At 36.6% G+C, this 19,657-nt stretch overlaps 2 protein-coding genes across 2 annotated transcripts in view; both read right to left on the reverse strand.

Moving 5' to 3' along the window:
- fzd3b (frizzled class receptor 3b) overlaps window positions 1–10,270 on the reverse strand; it is a 33,338-nt gene extending 23,068 nt beyond the window's left edge. The window contains exons 1-2 of the mRNA XM_056256059.1: window positions 9,942–10,270; window positions 7,733–8,279 (exon numbers count right to left, since the gene is read on the reverse strand). Coding sequence (XP_056112034.1) covers window positions 7,733–8,020 — 288 coding nt within the window. The 5' untranslated portion in view covers window positions 8,021–8,279; window positions 9,942–10,270. The remainder of the gene's footprint in view (window positions 1–7,732; window positions 8,280–9,941) is intronic.
- A 2,165-nt stretch (window positions 10,271–12,435) lies between these two features.
- LOC130088993 (keratinocyte-associated protein 3) lies at window positions 12,436–19,451 on the reverse strand. The gene is made up of 6 exons (XM_056256060.1): window positions 19,345–19,451; window positions 18,569–18,753; window positions 16,756–16,815; window positions 15,349–15,537; window positions 14,854–14,988; window positions 12,436–13,224 (listed from the first exon to the last, which is right to left on the reverse strand). The coding sequence occupies exons 1-6, from the start codon at window positions 19,355–19,357 to the stop codon at window positions 13,129–13,131; spliced, it is 678 nt and encodes a 225-aa protein (XP_056112035.1). The 5' UTR covers window positions 19,358–19,451; the 3' UTR covers window positions 12,436–13,128.
- Between the last annotated feature and the right edge of the window lie 206 nt (window positions 19,452–19,657).

Genomic DNA, 19,657 nt, shown 5'->3' on the forward strand with positions numbered 1-19,657 from the left:
AATATGCTGATTTGCTGCTCATTATCAATGTTGAAAACAATTGCGCTGCTTAAAATATTTGTGAAAACCGAGATTTATTTAGATTTATTTATTTATTTAGCATAGAAATCATTTTGTCACAGTGTAAAAGTCTTTAATTTTGATCAATGTAATACAGCCTTGCAGAAAAACATACATTTATGAAAAGTAGACTTTGCAACATTTATGCATTATTCAAAATGGTGTCAAATATTCCAGGCCATACTCTGAATTTTGAGATCACGGTTATAAAGAGACGCTGATTGAGTGCTTATAAATGAGGACACAAAACAAGAAGTGAATCGTCCATGTGAGTGACACGGCAACACGCTGGCCGCTCTGAACGGGGTGAATAAATTGTGGTGTTCAGGGGCACACGGAGAATAAAACACATCCTGTCTCTCCTAGAACAACAACAAAGATAAACTCCTTCTGCAGTCACCAATTGGCTGTGGGCGGCCCTCCACTTTCACACAGACGTGAAAGACTCAAGGGCCTTGAATGGGAAAATTGGCCAAACGCGGAGTTATTTCCTTCATCTGAGCTCTGGAAGAAAAACAGAAGAAAGAAAGGACAGCTCGCTCCCACACTCCTTCTGTCCTGTCATTCAACCAGCCCTGAATCAATATCACTACTCGCCCTGGCAGCGTCTTTCCTAGGTTTCACTCATCCAAGCGTTCTTTCCCTACATTTTTAAAAGCCATACCATGGTAACCCTGAAGAAGGAACAGGCCCATCTGAAGTGGAGGGCTTTTGACAACTCTTCATCCTCAGGGGTCAAAGGTCAGAGCGAGAGACCGCCTCCTGGGAACACTAAAGCTTGTCCTTTTGAGGCCGTACAATTAAGGTTTGTGGCCATGGTGACGCCTCTAGATTTGAGTCCATCTCAAAAAGAGCAGTTCTGTAGAAACTACAGGGGGTCTTACAGAAAAACAACACACCATTATGATTATTTCAATCTGAATGCACACAAAAATGTGCAGAATTAGGGGCCGTTCACAACAAGATCCATTCTTGAAAAAAACAGCAAGAGCCCTCAAGGACTCAAAGCGTGTTTTTTTCCGATCTTAACTACTTTTAATTTGATGCTCCCTCTGAAAAACAAAACACTAGAGATGCTAAAAACTTACCAACCAGCGAGTTCTCTGTATTTTCTATGCCTTATCTTTCATCAAAATATATGCCAGCAATGGAAAAACAAAGCTTATCAAAATAGCTTTTCTATCCCAGATCCACGTTTTAGCACATTAACATACTACTTGTGCTATTGCTGCATATGAAGGTTGTAGTATGCAAATGTTCTGTATGCCTGGAGATGACCTTTTACATTTGCCAAAACGTGCCATATTAAACAGAATGCGTGATTTAGTGTCGACTTGACTTGCATTTCCACAGTAACAAATGAAACCGGAAATAACAAGTTATAATATCTTTCTTGAATCATTATTTGATCAAAATGTGAAATGTTTTTTTATACATGCTTGGACGTCCCTTGCTGGATGAAACATGCAATACTAGTTCATGTGACAAGAATTTAGCATCACATACTATGCAAATTTCACATGCTATCCGTCCTGAATAGTATTCGAAATTAGAAAAACTACAAACATGGCAATGTGTGACACACGACTGGCAGATCGCGACTACATTTCCGAAACGGTAGGAAATTAAATATTAAATTGAATGTGGAGGATTTTAACTGTGACAGGATGATTGACAGGGCAGTTTAAACGCTGACAGAATGCGTGTTACTAAGCGACAGAGCTGTCCGTTATAGGCAGTTGTGATGAAGCATGTCCCAAAGCTTGCTTATTATTCTGCTACACACACAAAAGTGTGTTTTTCTTCACAAAAACAGTACTTTTAAGGCATAGTACAGACAAACTGGGATGCAGCATCAGTTACTGATGATCTCACACACAGGTCTGTCATTACCGCCCAGACTCCGCCCACTTACAGCATCACTGCTCGCATCACAATGAGGGCGTCTAGACCCCAAAACCAACCAGACAGTAAATTCCTCTGGAGATCTTTAATCAGCACAGGGCGGGAAGGGTGAGTGGTTTTGGTGAAACGTCAAGGAAACCCACAGTCACATCTTATTCTGGTTAATTTGTAATTACCCATTGGTTACGGCTGTTGAAAACCGGGTTAATCTCATGAAACCTGTCTAGAACATGAGTGGGTCAAATTTCACCCTAAAATTAAAAGTATTAAAAGTACAACCTGAGCCTGTTTTAATACTACCATAAAAATATTTTTGCATTGTAAAGTTATTTCCATGGCAATAAAGCACATTTACTCCCAAATTATAATTGTATTGTAAAGTGAAAAAATAATTACATATTATTTTAACTGTAAAGTATTTATAAATAGGCCTAATGGTAGTGTTTTTATACTGAATTTAATGCATTCTTTATGAATTTTTTAATTTTATGATTTTTTTTTTAAATCAGTGTAACAGGATGATTTTTCATTTCTGTATAAACATTTAAAATAACATTTTATTTTACAGTAATTTGGGAGGGAAATATCTGTGCGTAAATAATGAAAATAATGTGACAATGCAAAAAAAATATATATATATATAATTTCATATAGAAAAATAAGCAAATAAGTTTAATTTTGGGGTGAAATTACAAAAAAAATATATAGAATTTTATTTGACATTTTTAAAGAATTGTGTGACATTCATCAAACTTCTGTAAGTTCAAACTTAACATTTAGCTTTAACTGTAAAAAGCATAATATCATTCTGCTTGGATTTGATTCACAAGCACAGAATCCAGCTCAACATAAGCACATAATACATGGATAACCTATATTTATGGTTTTTATCAGGGTCAGCACTAATCGCCTGGCCTCATTCACAACAGAGAAAACTTCAGTTAACATATACACACCAGATTTCCACATAATCCCATCCGATCTCTAACAGAGCTGATAAAAAAGAAGAAAAAAAAACATAAAGCCCTTGTGCAACAGTCACAGCCAGCCATGTCCGATCGGAGAACACATTCTTTTGAACCGATTTTGTTTGAATAAATTCACAATCACATAACATTTGTAAAGGGATGAATCTGTAAAGAAGTAAACAATTTGGGGGAAAATAATATTAGCAAAAATATACTGACGTTGTGAAAGTAATGTTGGAACAAATCACAATTCCATATCCCATTGATTCATCAATTCATCCACCTTACATCATCGCAGCACTGGGGCAAACACAGAGGGGGGTAAGGCTTGTTTTAAGGACTTTGGCTCTGGTTCACCAGCAGGGCATCTCGGGGTGATGTAATACAGGACCACAGGGGATACTAACTGTACACCCCTGACAGATGAACCACCCTGAACCTCAGTGCCGCCCGGGTCACGTGACCCCCAGACCTACAGCAGGCGACTGACACTGGCTGCCCTGTTGTGATCTCAGAGCACAGATGGACGCTTATGCTCTTCACCGTGTTTAATTGACTGAAACAATGGGAGAAAGAGCATTATTCCACGCTTCAAATCAATCCAGCCTTTATGGATCTCAGCAGAGATTATGAGGCCGTTAGAACTGGGGAAAAATGTAAGATGGCTACAAACATGCCATTCCTGACACGGAACAGAAGCGTTTCACTATTGGGCTGTTTGACATTCCACAGATATTTCTGTAACAGATTAGCTATTTTAGAAACAAATAATTTAGAGTGAACAATTTTTACTTCTCATATCTATATAATCAATATCTAAAAGTCTAATTATTTAGCAGGAAGAAATGTTTGAGTCAAATGAAACCATATCCAACGTCTCTCAAATGCGGTGAATGTTTAACCTATAACGTTATTACATTAATTGTGTTAAATATATATTTTATTTACTTGTAAATATTTAGCTTTTTTATTAAAACAGGATCATATCTACTATCTTTGACAACAGACTTAACAGCACTTAAGTTTACTTTCATGATGAATAACAGATCCATTACGCAAAAAAAACCTCTGGGCCAAAATGATCTCATTGTGTTTCATATGGATATGATTCATCAAAATGGCCGTGGCAGAAATCCTGAGCAAGCACAATCTGCATCACACAAATGGGAAAAAGAGAAAATGAAAATGTTTGTAGAATTAAATTTCGCTATAAACTGTTTGAAACAATCTAATTGTTTTTCATTAACAAATTTGGAGTGTTGTACTCAGTGTTAGGTGTATACACTCTAAAAAATGCTGGGTTGTTTCAACCCAAATTTGGGTCAAATATGGACAAACCCAAAACATTTACAGTTGAAAGTGAAAGTTGAAGTTGGGTTAAAATTTTAAATTACATTTTTAACCCAACATTTGGGTTTGTCCATATTTGACCCAAATTTGGGTTAAAACAACCCAGCATCGTTTAGAGTGTACATTACTAAGTAATTAATTACTGTAATTGAATTACTTTTCACTTAAAAAGGTAAAGTAAGGGATTACTCTATTTTTGTAATTAGGCTACTTTTCACTTAAAAAGTAAGTAGGGGATTACTCTTATTTTTCTGTAAATTAATTAATTTTCCCTTAAAAAGCTAAAGTAAGGAATTACTGTTATTTTTTTGTAATTTAATTACGTTTCCCTAAAAAAATTAAAGTAAGTGATTAGTCTTAAGTTTTCTGTAATTTAATTACAGTTTCTTCTGATGTAATTGTATTAAAAACTGTATAGACAATAGAACAATTCTAGAGTGGATTAAAACACAAAATGCCTGTTTTTAATGTAACCTTCTCCCTTTAAACACTTTGGTCAGTTCAAGAATAATTTACGCAATTTTATATTATTTATTTGGAAGAATTAAAAGAGCAGTTTCGTGTCTATCCTTGTATTGTTCAACTGGTCAAGGTTGGTTGAGATAATATGGGATTTAGAAAGTAATTAGTAGTATGTAATGCAATACTTTTTCGAGAGAAATCTAATTACACTAAAGTAATCTAATTAATACAATACAGTAATCCAATTACACTGTTGAAGATGTTTAGTAGGGGTGTGCCAAAAAATCAATTCACAGAAGAATCTAGATTCTCATTTGCAACGATTCAGAATCGATCTGAAATGTCCAAGAATCGATTTAATAAATAAATAAAATCAGCTGGCTATTCGCCTCCATTTTTGTAACTATAGCCTGTACGGGACGTCCGGACGTCATGCACGCAGCCGGTTTTTGAACGTGAGCGGCAAATCAGAGGAAGCAAATGTGGATGCTTCTATGAAGCTTCTGATGCTTCTAAATATGATGCTTCTACATTCATTCTGCCGTGGCCGGCCGCCACACCTAAAATAATCCCGCCACGGCTGCAGCTTCTCAGTGAGGTCCGATATTAATGTGTATACTATTGTGTTATTGTTAAGCTAAAGGCATAAAAAAACATTGTAAAGCACCATAAAGTGTTCGCACTATATTCCAAGACTTCTAAAGTCATTCAATAGCATAATGTGAGGTAAAAATTTATATTTAAGTCGTTAGTTAAAGTTAATAGAAACTCATCTCTCCTCAGTCATTCTCCATTCAGCATTCACACAGCGCGTCGCGTTATAGCGTTTTCTAAATCATAATCCTTTCTCCCGGGTGTCTGTTAGATTACAGCACTGGAGAGCGCTATGAATTGTTCTTCATGCGCACTGTAACTGAAATTTAAAACTGTTAAAAGAAAATGCTCAATAAACTGTTGCATATATATAATACATTAAGCATAGATAGACAGATATAATCTCTTCGTTTTGTGCTTTGAACTTTTCAATCCGGAGCGCTGCGTGCTGTGACTTCGCGTTGCTTCAAGTGCATCATTCTGCGCGCGGTATGCGCATAATCGCTTTGCCGCTCTTATTCGAGCCTTTCATGTTATAATGTTATAATACTTAGGGGAGGTTTAAACACCTGGGGTAAGGGGGCGTGGCCAATGGGAATATCACTCATGGGCCACGCCCCTTCCCCCTGGCGAAATGGGCCTGCCACCACAGTAGGGCTGTCAATCTTCCTCTATAATACTATTCGAATTCCATTCCTTATTTTATTTAATATTCGAATAATAAATGCTCAAATTCATCCTATTATTAATATTTACGACATTACTCAGGCTTATGGATCGCCAATGCCACTATAGCATGTGGTTGTTGTTACACGTTCTGTCTACTAGAGGGACATCTAACATTACAATAAACATTTTATTCGTGCTGAATATGGCTGAAGCGCTACCGATGGTTTTCGGCTAATATCTCCGCGAAAACACCACCAAAAATTCTGAAACTTATATCGTTCTTTTCAGTTCGACTAGACGGTTCCAACGAGTTTGGTGCTCGCCGAATCCGTTGAGTTTTCACCAAGATATTTGCGCTTCACGGGCGCTTTTTTACGTTGTTAAACATTTACCATTTTTGACAGTATTGTTATGATGATACAGCGTGGATAACGTGCACAATTGTGTTACGATTCAAAAACGTTAGCCTATTGTTCATCAGACGAAACAAAAGCATTTCATTTTCACATGTGTGTAAGTCAAGGTGGCGAGAAAGGCAAGATTCCATATAAAAAAAAATTAATGAATGGGAATAGGAGCAGGCTTCACTCAATGATTAAACTTAAACTTTAAGAATGCTGGCCTGATGATTAGAATATATAACGTTAAACAGGAAAGAGGCTGCACTATGCATAAATTGTTTTATTTGCACAAACGCGTTTCGGCGCGTGCCTTCTTGAAACGCGTTTGTGCAAATAAAACAATTTATGCATAATGCGGCCTCTTTCCTGTTTATATATATAAAAAAATTAAAATATACATAAAAAAACAATATTCGAATAGTAACTTCAGCATTCGAATAGTATTGATTTTTTTAATATTCGAATTATATTCGAATTTCGGAATTCGTTCCAACAGCCCTACACCACAGCTGGAAAAAATCCTAGAGGAAACACTGGTCTCCATTTGTCATTCTGTATAGCAAAGCAGATGAGAGTAGATCATGATCAGAAACCTGATTAGAAATCATTATGGATAATATCGAATCGTTTTAAATCGAAAATCTTTTTGAATCGAAAATCGATTTTGAATCGAATCGTGGCCTCAAGAATCGGAATCGAATTGAATCGTGAGATGGTAAAAGATTCCCACCCCTAATGTTTAGTAGCTAGTAATTAATTACTTTTTTTTTTAAATTAACTTACCCAAGCCAACACTGGTTGTAATATAATGACAATCTGTTTTCAATATATTCAGTAAATACAAAAATAGATTCCTATCCAAATGGATAAATATTTAGAAATCATTATGTAATCACCTTTTAGGGTTCTCATACACAATGTCCATAAGGGAGCAACACCACCCAGTGAATAGTCAGGAAAAAGGGCATATTGTATCTCAAAACCTGAAGATATTTTATCTGGACGTCACAGACGCAATTTAGACAACGTTCAGATCAAGCTGTAGTCAGAATAACAGTACCTTACAACCCTTAAGATGAAAAAGAAAAACAAGAACAAACCCCCCCCCAAAAATAGCACCTATAATCCTGCAGCTCTCACACTCAGGTTTAAAAATATGACATAAAGCTTATTTCACTTGCAACAGTCTAAATTATTCAAGTTCATCAAAGCACCAACCACAAACCACAAGCTTCCACAACAACAAGCTCCATGGCAACCCTGGTTTCTGCGGCACCTTCTCTAAATCCCAGCAGTTTAAGAGAGGGAAGGAGCGGCTCGTACCTCCATGGCCAGCGCGGCCGTCTGCTGGTCGTAGTGGTTCAGGAGGTTGGGCATGAAGGTGGTGTTGTAGGGTAGATCCTGGCACATACGCAGACCGATCGACTCGCAGGTGAACATGCTGTGAGCGCCCACCGCCGAGTCCATGTGGATGCCCAGGCTGCTCGTGAACAGGGACAAGAGCAGCAGAGCCCCGAAGAGCCACATCCCTCGGGAAGGTGAATCCATGTTTGAATGGCAGGAACACGAGCACAAGGGTTTCTTCTCTACGCAGGGATCCGCCACACCCATAGTGTGTAAGGTAAACCGCTACGATCGACTGCTTCCATGCTCTTCCTGTTCTGTCAGATGGTCCTCATGGATACCCGTCTGTTGACCGGCGTCTGGGGTCAGTGCACGCTTTGATCAGACCCCTCCGCAGTCTTATGCATCCTCTCACATGCATACAAGACTACAGAATGAATGAGAAACTGTCTTTGGTCAGGGTGGTCTTCAATGGATCCTTCAAACGGGGCTCTAGGATGTGGCTACGACAACTGCTACTGGATACCTGGAACAACATTTAAAAATACATATATAAAATACAGATGCTCCCAGACTCATTTGAAGCCAGTGTGTGCAATTAAGCAAATTAATTATCCATTTTAACTGGTTAACTTCATTAGTTTTGTGTCTGGCAAAGCAAGCTTATGTAAACCCCAGCTTGTAAACAGTCACTATACTAGGAAAGACCAGTTAAACAGCTGTTATAACAGCCGTAAACCAAAACCAACAATCCATTATCTAGGTGAACCTCACAAAACCGCCGGTTCAAGAGCATGCAAGGTCATATTTCAGCTCCAAAATGGAGAAAATGTACACAATTATATTTTGCATTAAGAAAATCAAGCCTATTTTAGGACCAAGCATTTCTTCATTATTTTCATGACAATTAAGCACATTTCTTTAACAATAAAACAATTTAAAAAATGCATTAGTGCATGCAAAAGAAAATATTTAAATTGTGTTGAAGTATTATATTTTTTTTTAAAAGAACTCGTACATTATAGTAGTATTTGCTGTGGTGAATTTAATTATTTCTGTAACACTTTAGTTAAGGGTCCAATTCTCTCTATTAAGTATAGTTGCTGATTAGCATGCATATTACTGATACTGGCTGTTTATAGTACAGTATATTAATGCCTTATTTTGCATGACCATATTCTACATACCCTAATCCTAATCCATACTTAAATTAATAAACATTAATTAGGAGATTATTGAGGCAAAAGTTGTAGTTAATAGTGAGAATTGGACCGTAAACTAAAGAATGACTATTATTTCTTATTATAATTTTAAAAAATCACTGTGTCCAGACATTCATTACTGTATTACTGTATTGAGAAGATGTACAGTATTGTGTATTTTGGGGAGAAATGTGCTTAATTCTCGTGAAAATATTATTAATTCTATAGTTAATTATATTATATATATTTAATTTAAAAACCTTGCTAAAAATAGTTTGTTCATTATGCAAAATATAATGTCATATTTTATTCTTTGAATATTCAGCTGAAATTGTACTGTTCTTTATGAGTTCACACATCGAATTCAACTGTGCATTTTAAACAGAAATGCATTTAATTCAAATCGATTTGTGAGAAAGGCAAGTAATATGGGCAGTGAGTAATACGTAACACTTTCTCATGTCACTTCATCAGCCCTTCTTAATCCCGATTGTGTTGAATCTGAATTAACAGGAGCCAGTGTAAACATCCCATCCCCCTTACAACACGTTTGTGTGAGTCTACAAACACACAACCTTTTTCGAAACACAGTAACCAGACATTAAAAATCTGAAGAAAGTCTTCATGAATTATCTAAAACACCACAAATTACTAGACATGTCAAATTAATCATTATTCTTCAAATAATTTAATTATAGACAAACCTACGCACACCTTAGATTGCATTACTCGTGTTATAAATATATAAATCATTTCCGATATTTCACACAGGTCTGCGGTGTCAGCAGTGTAACATATGATGGGATTACTCGTGTCTGAAAATTAATCAACATGCATTTCCAGACAGAAACAGTAGACCATATATATATATATATATATATATATTACACACATACATTATTATATAAAATATGCTAAAAACCACATATTTATGTGGGTTAAAACAGCTGAACAGTGCGTGCAATATTATGCATATGAAACTTTACCTTTCCCTGGCAAAGATCATCTGGTTTTCTCCATATGACACTATACAGCGTGTCTCTCGGTGTAGATTTACGCTGCAGGTTTGATTTCAGCACCTACAATCATGCAACACACTGAAGTCCGTGCTGCAGTTTCACTCAGACACTCACACCGCATGAAAACACTCGCTCCGGCTGCTTATTTGCATTGAGACGCTGATGGATACAAAAATCGTAAACTACCCGAAACGAGCACATGAAGAGCGTCACGGACGGCTGCCCGGTGGCTTTGCATATTCACAATCGCAACGAAACTCCCGATTCGCCCCACCTTCAGCTGTTTCCAACGAGACATACACCTTCATTCCCCCAGGGGGCGCTTGGAGGCTCAACAGCACAGACCGCTATTGAGCCGCATTCAAATCCCACGACGTTTTTTGTCTCGTCAGAAAAGATTTTGTAATAATATGTATAATCGTTTAAGTACCTTAATTCGAAGGATTAATATCTAACAAAGAAATTAAAAATCTACCATAGCTCTCTCAAATATAATGCATCTAAAATCTATAACCACTAACGATTGTGATTAGTCCACACTCACAAGCGCTGAGAAAAGTAACACGCACCTTGTGACCAAAACAGCTCTGCATGCGGTCGACACAATCACTAGTTACATCCTAATAACAGTACTCAGAAACTTTAATAACTGCTTAATTTGAAAATACACAGTGAAAACTTAAACTATGATTGTTAATGTTCAGACACAACCTACCTGGCAAGATATAAACAACCTCCCGGCAGATATACCCGCCCATTTTATGAAGTTTCATTGTAATTTACTTTCTTACAGCTTATTGTATTTCTATGCCCGGTGTTCTGACGATTTGTGCTGCCTTGTCGAAAAATGCTACCGTAACGCGAATCGATCACTGAATGTCGATTAATATTGTATGAAATACAATTATAATACAATTCTAAGTTATGAGTAGCTACTGTATACTGTAGACTACTGTTTTTATTTTTAAAACGGTGTGAAAATTAAAAATTATCATCAAATATTCATCTTTGACTTGTCAAAGCACACTTTTCCTTAGTAACTGAAAATTTCAGTTATTATTGTTCATCTGGCTGACCGTACACATATTCATATGCTAGTTAGCATTTTTAAAGGGAAATTACAATATAACACATGAAAATGTACCTTTTGTTAAAAAAAACTGTGCGTCTGCACATGCGCATAACCATTAAGTAGCAAATCTCGATGGGTAGCATGAATCGTCAGAACACCGGTCCTCAAGACAGCCAGAAACTGCGCATGTGCATCTCTGGCACAAAGTAACGGTGCATTTTTAATTAAGTCGTTTCGAAACGAAAATTAAGTGAATTATTTTATAACTGACTTATATTTTATATATTTTTAAGTTTTAAAAATTATTTCGAAAAAATATTTTAAAAAGGTATCGTACTGTCAAATAGATTAATCGAAATTAATCGCATCTAACATAAAAGTTTGAGTTTAAAGACGTGTTTATATAACATTAAATAAACTCAAAGTTTTATGTTAGATGCTATTAATCGCGATTAATCGATTTGACAGCACTAATATTTTGTCTTCAGTTACAGAGGAACTTGTTTTGTGTACAATATTGCACAGGAATCAAAGCAGTGACAAATAAAAGATAATGGGAAAAATATATATGTATATACGGTAAAAAACGATAAATAACTCTCAAACTAAATTTCACAATGACCTCAAAAAAACAGGGGAACAGGTTATTTTATTATGCATTTTTCTCTTTATCTTGATTAAATGATAAAGTAATAACCATATAGTTGGGAGTCTGATAATCTAGATTGTAGAGGTTTTTGTCTCTGACACTCTGATGCATTGAGTGAACAGCAGATGTCCAGCAATTCAACAGGTGCAGTGAAGTGAATGAGGTCAGCTTTACCAACACTGAGAACACATCATCAACTTACATATGGAATTAAACAGGGCCAGTGTGAGATCACAGGAGGCACAAGGGCACAAAACAGGTCTTTGAAAACTATTTTTCCGATCTAACAAAGGATCAGTGAAAGTAGGTCTTCAGAAAATGTTGTTCATCCTCTTCAACATACTTTTCATGCCATGTTAATTGCATTTTAGATAATTGTTCATAAAACTACTAAAACATTATAGCAAATATTTAAAACATTTTAAACTGTAGATATAAAAGAACAATGTTCACCATTTCAACTCTAGTTATGGAATCTAAAATGAAATTATTATATCTGAAAAACATTTCACAGCCTAATGTAAAAAAAAATTCATTATGGAGCAGTTAGATTTCTGAAAACTCGTTTTTTTAATATGAAAATGTATATTCAAATATGATGCACATTGATAACAACACACCACAATGTTACAAATAATTAAATTAAATGTAAAAGCAAAGGTTCACTTTTCTGCATCGAGATGAGGGATTTTGAGTAACGTGTCAGGAATGAAAGTATATTACAGCTCTCTAAACAAACAGTCTTTTGAAATGAAATTTAATGCATCAAGCTGAGGGAAATCTCTTTGTTTTGACAGTTTCAGTCATGTCTCTGTCAATATTTAACTACTGTAATCACACTAGATTATCTGTGAGTGTGAGATTTTCTCTGCATCATTGAATCCACCCCAGATTAACGTCTCTGACGGCGCTCTGGCACACTCCCTATACTGCATACTGGACTTTGTATGACAACCGGCTATAGAGAGCTCACTGTGTGGCACATTAGATAGTAAAACAGTTGCTTTCCTTTAAAGTAAAATAAAACAGCATTTGGTATATTTGACATTGGGAGCGCAATAACATAACATGATATAAAAAAAGAATACAAGTGGTCACTTTAAAAAAAATCATAATTTTGAAATTAAGTTGGGTGTTTAGTTTCCATGTAAACCATAACTGCACAACATGTAACTCCATATACAGTTTCAGAAAATGACTATGAATATGTTTTGGGTTTAATTACAATCTATATGAGTAGACTGAACACATTCAGACCAAACATCCTCAACTGACTTGAGTTCAAGTGGCAAAAAATCTGCTTCACAACCTCAGTGCTTCAAATCATCTACAGAACAATTTACATTATTAATTAATACAAATGCAGAATGTAACTCCAGATGAATGAAAACTTGCATTATGTTCTGTTTCACCACAGTAAATGTCCCACCTCTCTAAGCGCTGGCGGACTGATGTGCAATGAGACGCTCTCCTTGAGTTGTGTGGTGTTGGTCCATCTTTGATGCTGACGCCAGGGCCTCCTCTTCCAGCTGTTATGAAAGACAATCACATTGATTAAAAAGAGCTCATATTATATCTCTTTTTAATCCCTATGTTTTTTAATGTCCGCAGTTTTTCCTCTTTGTCGCCATCTCTGTTTGAAATCTGCAATTGCAGTTATTCGCGGAAATATCAGCTTTACGTCAGTTGTACTTCGACACGGCACAGCGCGGATGAACACAATGTTTGAGGAGACTGTGCGGCTGTCAGTCGCCGCGCCGGTGTGGATACTGGCATTCAGAATCACAGATTATTCATTTTGGAAGTATGACCAACATAAGACTTTTCACCGGAAAATGTCATCTGAACAAGTAAGTAACATCCACTTTTGTTCTGGTTTTGACATTGCAGTAAATCACGCTGATTAAATCTAAAAATCGCTTATCTTATCACGCAAAACCATGCAAATTATACTTTGTTCTCAAATTGTTAATATTAACAACGTCAGCATTGCGTGACTACATATAATGTCCTTCCGATATGTATCCTTGTTTTCGCATGGGCCGGTTGCAGTCTCTTTTTTTTCTGTATACTCCGAAGTCTGAACGAAGTCTTTTGCGTTTTACAAGTGGTGAATCTCTAGTTGTCGCTGGTGATTGTCATTTGAACCTTTCTGGATCTGCCATCAAATTGATGTTTAATTATATCAAGTGCAGTGAGAAAAGGCTATAAATCTCCACCTCCAGCATCCTCACACGCAATATAGCGGACTAGCCGAGACTCCTTCTTTATGTGTACAGATGTGACGTAATGACTCAAAGACATGCTCGAATCTCCCGCGGAAATCAACCAGTACCACTGAAATTAAAAACATTTTTACAAAATTACCGCTTTGAATCGAGCTAAGGCAAGCAGAGAGATTTGAACACTGGCTGGTTATGTATTTGCTCAAAAATGTATTATGGATAATTTTTAACCCCAAAAAAAGCTACGGACTGCAGCTTTAATTACAGTTCTACATGACCTTTTTAGAATTAAAGTGCCCAAATTATGCTATTTTAAAGGTTTCTCATTTTGTTGTGGTCTCAAACAATAGATTTACATGCATCAAAGGTAAAAAATAAAAATAAAAAAAGTTTAATTTTCTCATAATAAAACATTGCACATCACCTCATCTCAAAGAGTCTGAAAACAGTTTGTTCGAAGATTCAGGGTACGGTTACATGACAACTATGTACTAAAAACAAAATAGTTTTACCTTTGCTTTTTTCACGATGACAATGTTGTTAAAACAATCTCCGTTCACACGGATCCGCGAAAAATTTTGTATTCTGCCGCCAGGCCAGTAGTTGGCGATGTCACTTTGTAAAGAAACACTAGGCGCCAATAAACTGAACACATAATACACATGTGCATGATGTTTCAGTTTTTTTGTAGTTCACATGGATATAATAACGGTATCGTTTTCAAAAACTAGCATTTTGAAATGTATAGATTAATGCAATGTAAGAAGCTTTGAATAAAACCACCTGCTTAAATGCATTAAATGTAAAGAGCTCTGAACCCTGCAAAATCATTTCCATAATCAGTCCATAGAAAATCCCTAGGAAAATGATTTTGGTTTTACACACAGCAGGTTAATTCAGCGGAGTCGTCTGCATGAATATTCAGAGGTGTACCTGCTCTCTGATGTAGTTTTGAGCACAGGGTCCGATGCCTCTTAATTGGAGACCCACAATAAAGCACCACACAGACAGTCCAGCCTCCAGTGAAGTAAACGCAGCACAGGTGAACCACAGAGCAAGGGTTGTGTCCTGGACGAGAAACAAGTTCAGTCTTCATATGCAAGACTCTCAATTCAAGTATTTACACTGGGGGTAAGACATTTGGAATAATTAACATTTAAAAAAAGTCTCCTTTGTTCATCAAGGCTAAATTTATTAGATCAAAAATACAATAAAACAGCAACATTGTGATATATTATTACATTTTAAAATAAATGCTCTCTATATGAATATATTTTAAAATGTAATTTCTTCCTGTGATGCAAAGCTGAATTTTCAGCATCATCACTTCAGGCTTCAGTGTCACGTGATCTTTCAGAAATCATTCTAATAGGCTGATGTGTATATACAGATGCATTTCTGATAATATTTTCCAGTAGAAAGACTCACGTAGATGCGAGTGGCATCAAAAGGGCAGTCGACGATAACCGGAGAACGTGCATTATTAGTGGAATTGCATCCTTTCATGAGGCCGCTCCCGTCGGTTGAAATGGTCAGACTGATAGCCAAAATCAACCCCAATAAACATGCCAGCGTGAGCAGGGTGTTCAGAAAGGAACTCACTAACAGACCGATGTGCTACAGGAAGCAGAAGAACAGAGCCGTGTTAATGTCACCATAAAATCAAAATGGACAATTCTTGCTTTATTATGGAATATCGCCATATTTATTATAAACAATTTTTCCGTGCACCTCTTTTTTTTTTTTATGTGCCCTCGGAATCAAAATAACTTCCCCTTCCTCTTGCAGTGACATCTCTTCTCTGATGACGTCGTGTTTACTGGCATTAAAAAAGGTGTTTACATCTTTTCTTGTTAGAGAAGCCGTTTCACTCGGATATACAGTAACAGTACTTTGCAAAAGTTTTAGGCACATTAGTATTTTTACTCCAAAAAAAAAAATGGTTTTAAGCCAGTTATTTATATCTTTTTCTGCAGTGTCAATAGGAAATATCAGTTTCCATTTCCAAACATTCATTTAGCCATAATTGTAATAATCCAGTGTGATTTTTGTCTGACAACAGCCAGTATGATCTGATCTCACCATCACCGAGTCTGTCTGTGATTACATGAAGGATTACATGAAGAAACAGAAAAAACTGAGACAGATTAAATCCAGAACTGTGACAACCTTCCTACAAAACTACCTGAAAAACTATGTGCAAGTGTACCCGGACATAAGCTGTTTTTAACACAAAGGGTGGTCACACCAAATATTGATTTAATTTCGTTATAGAAGTTAATTGATAAATAAAATCCATTTATGACATTATTTTTGAAAGCATCCTCACATTTTTACACAAGTGCCTACAACTTTTCACAGTACTGTAGCTTGGCGGGAAGGTTTCTTCAAGTGTCTTGGAGACGTTGCCGCAGTTCTTCTGGATTCAATCTGTCTCAGTTTTTTCTGTTTCTTCATGTAATCACAGACAGACTCAAGTGATGGTGAGATCAGATCATACCGGCTGTTGTCAGACTCCTCGTGCATACAGAAATCTCACTGGATTATTACAATTAATGGCAAAATTAATGTTTGGAAATGTAAACTGATATTTCCCACTGACACATTATAGCTAAATAAATAAATAACTGGCTTAAAACCATTTTATTGGGGTGAAAATACTAACGTGCCTAAGACTTTTGCACAGTACGTCACAATTAAGACTTATCGTAACTTCTGTTTCATGCTGACTATAAATAACACAGGGAAAGAACATTGTATTTTTGTAGTGGTATACAGAACAATCGCGATAAGGCCTTAGAAATATAACACTAAAACAGAGAAAAGGTTACTTACTAGTTTCCAGTAGGTAATATTCCGCGACACCAATATTGCAACAATTCCACTTGCGATGCTCTGAGAAAAACATATTTTTTAAAACGTTAGAGGACATAAGTGGAATTTTAGGGTGCTTTCACACTTGCTTTGATTACCTGGTTCGAACCAGAGTTCGATTGCTTCCCCCCTCCTTCTTCCCCCGCTGGTTTGTGTTCACATTATATTTAGTGCTGATAAATCAATTAATCACAATTAATTGCTTCTAACAAAAAAGTTGATAAATATATGTGTGTATAAAAAAAAATATATATATATATATATATATATATACACACAAAATGTTATGTTAGATGCGATTAATCGATTCAAAAGCACTAATTCTATTATTTGGGTCCTAACCGTGGTAGGCTTGCGTCATCAAAGCAGCAGCTGTTCACCCCCAGTTACATGGTATTGACAAAATGCATACTATAGTTGCTCGCCTCACTTTAATATTTAGATTTTTGAACACTTGGTTTTGTTTTTCAAAGCGTCTGCACATAAATGGCACTTGCTTCTGCCACGAATGTACTGCAAATGTTCTGAAGAACGTGGAAGTCCAGCAGAATTGAGACATACATTTTCTGCTAGCAGTGCGTGTTTTCTTGTCAAGAAAAGAAGGGAGAACACACACAAACACACAGTTTTATAAAATCACAGTCTACGTCATCAATAGCGCTTCACCTCCGCGAGTAAGTACAATTGCGTTCATATCAGCAGCGAACCGTACCAGAGATGACATGAACCGTATCCCAGACCACCCTTTTTATTCGGACCCGGGTACGGTTCGCACCTGATTTCTTAGGGTGTGTGTTCACACTTGTCAGGTTTGGTTCGATTAGATTAAAACGAACTCTGGGAGACTGCTCTTTTCGTACGGTTCATTTGAATAAGTGTGAACGCTGCCATCCGAACCCTGGTGCAAAACCAAACAAGTGGACCGAGAAAAGGTGGGTCTACAAACTCCGATGTGGTTCCACTGAAATATGAACGCAACATGGGCCAAAGACATGTAAACGAACCAAAAACCGACCCTAAAAAGGACAGAATGCTCAGGCTTAGCTGTTTTTTCTCATCATAGTCACGATGTTGCCCATCACAGTTTGATACAAGCATCAGAACCGCTTCTCTTCACAGCAGATCTTTATTTGTGTGTGTGACAACGGAGGGATTCCTGTCGCTGTTTTAACTCCTTTACACATTTTATAAGCTCTTCAAGAGTTCTCAGCTTCATTATGTGCTGACAAGGCATTGTTCTGGATGTTTGACACGTTCTGTCGCAAAATATAGGCTGTGTCATAAAAGCAGCTTTTTTTGTTTTGTATCTTTAGGTTCGGTGTTAAAAAATGACAGTGTAAATGCTAATCGAACCAGGACTAAATGTGTAATTTTCTTTTTTGGTCCACTCCAGACCAAAAGAACCGAATTACAAGTGTGAACACACTCTGAAAGCAGCGTTCACATCATCAAACGAAGCGAACTCTGACGTCAATCGAACCCGTGGGCGTACCAAAAGTGCTAGTGGAAAGCACCCTTTCATTTTTCTGGCTCTGTGGGAAAACGTAGAAATGTTAAAACTGCTCAGGAAGCCTAACAAATTGAATGTGTTAAATATATGTAAAAACAGCAGACTTAATTTGGGTGAACAAGAAAACCACAGCACACCCAAATTATAAGCAGTAGATGTGACATGATGTGATTATGCCCTTTTTGAGGGAATATTCTCAGGATTCAGACTCACTGGGAGTTTAGGAGCTAAAGATGGGACGTAAGTGAACGCATAATCACTCACCAGCAGTCCTGAGGAGACAGAGATGATGTTTGATATGGTATACTCCGTTGAGATCTCATTGCTGGGTTTGGATACGTGGCGTAACACGCTGCCATGAAGAATAGCGCTCAGGATGAAATTAACATGACCAATGACGATGAGAGTCAATCCTTTCTTCATCAGCCGCCCAGGACCCTTCTGCTTGTCTAGATTAATATAATGTAATTTCATGCAGTGCTCTCAAAACTCACAATTACAAAAGTCATTGCATTAGATAGCCTATACAAATAATGCTACGTTTAGTAAACATTTTCCCATGAGTTTTAACTAGTTGACCAGTGCTTTTGTGCTTATTATATTACTGAAATATACTTGTTTTGATATTTTAAATTCTAATGCAGCGGCATACATTTTATGTGTTGCTTCAATACAATTTTTTTATATAGTTCATAATGTTTATAGTTGTGTATATTTATAGCGTGACACAAATGACATTTGTGTCTACTATGAAACTACTACTATTACTGAAACTGCGCTGATTTAGGCCTACTTTCGCAGGATTTAGTGTAAAATAATGTGTCTAAGGGTTCATCCAGCTGCTGAATAGTCTTTTCTACAGTGAATAAAAAACGAGAAAAATGCAAATATAACAACAGACGCGCACTTCTAAAGAACAAATAACTGATGTCGGAGGATTATTTCCTCTCTAGAAACCCTCTTTTTATGTCTTCAATTAAACTATAAATCAACTATAATTCTCGTACGTGCAATAAAAAAGAAATAAATGAGTCACTTACCGAAATCACACATATCTGTACCTGTGTATTTGAGCTCTTAGTTTAGAAAGAAAAACTTCATGGATATCAAACGCAGGTTCCTCCCGTCATGCTCGACGACGTCACGCACACCTCACCTGTGCAGCGGAAGTGGGAGGAGCCACAATACAAAGGTCACTCAATGCGAATTCAGAAGAGCACAAATAAAACCTGTTGTTATTGTTAGACATTATTGACCTATATTTAGTTGTCAGATTTTTTTTAGTTTTCTCTTTAATCCTCTGTAACTATCTTAATTTTAATTATTACATTTTGCAAATCAAAAAATAAAATT

The sequence above is a fragment of the Rhinichthys klamathensis genome, unplaced genomic scaffold (genome assembly GCF_029890125.1).
Source record: "Rhinichthys klamathensis goyatoka isolate OS25496 unplaced genomic scaffold, OSU_Roscu_1.1 h1tg000123l_1, whole genome shotgun sequence".
Classification (NCBI taxonomy): Eukaryota; Metazoa; Chordata; class Actinopteri; order Cypriniformes; family Leuciscidae; genus Rhinichthys; species Rhinichthys klamathensis.

What these genes read in the sequence shown, in the direction of transcription:
- LOC130088993 (XM_056256060.1), bottom strand. An exon ending in ATATTACCTACTGGAAACTA is followed by an intron (nt 15,538 to 16,755) that starts GTAAGTAACCTT and finishes TGCTTCCTGTAG; the next exon opens with CACATCGGTCTGTTAGTGAG. An exon ending in AAAACTACATCAGAGAGCAG is followed by an intron (nt 13,225 to 14,853) that starts GTACACCTCTGA and finishes CTTTCATAACAG; the next exon opens with CTGGAAGAGGAGGCCCTGGC.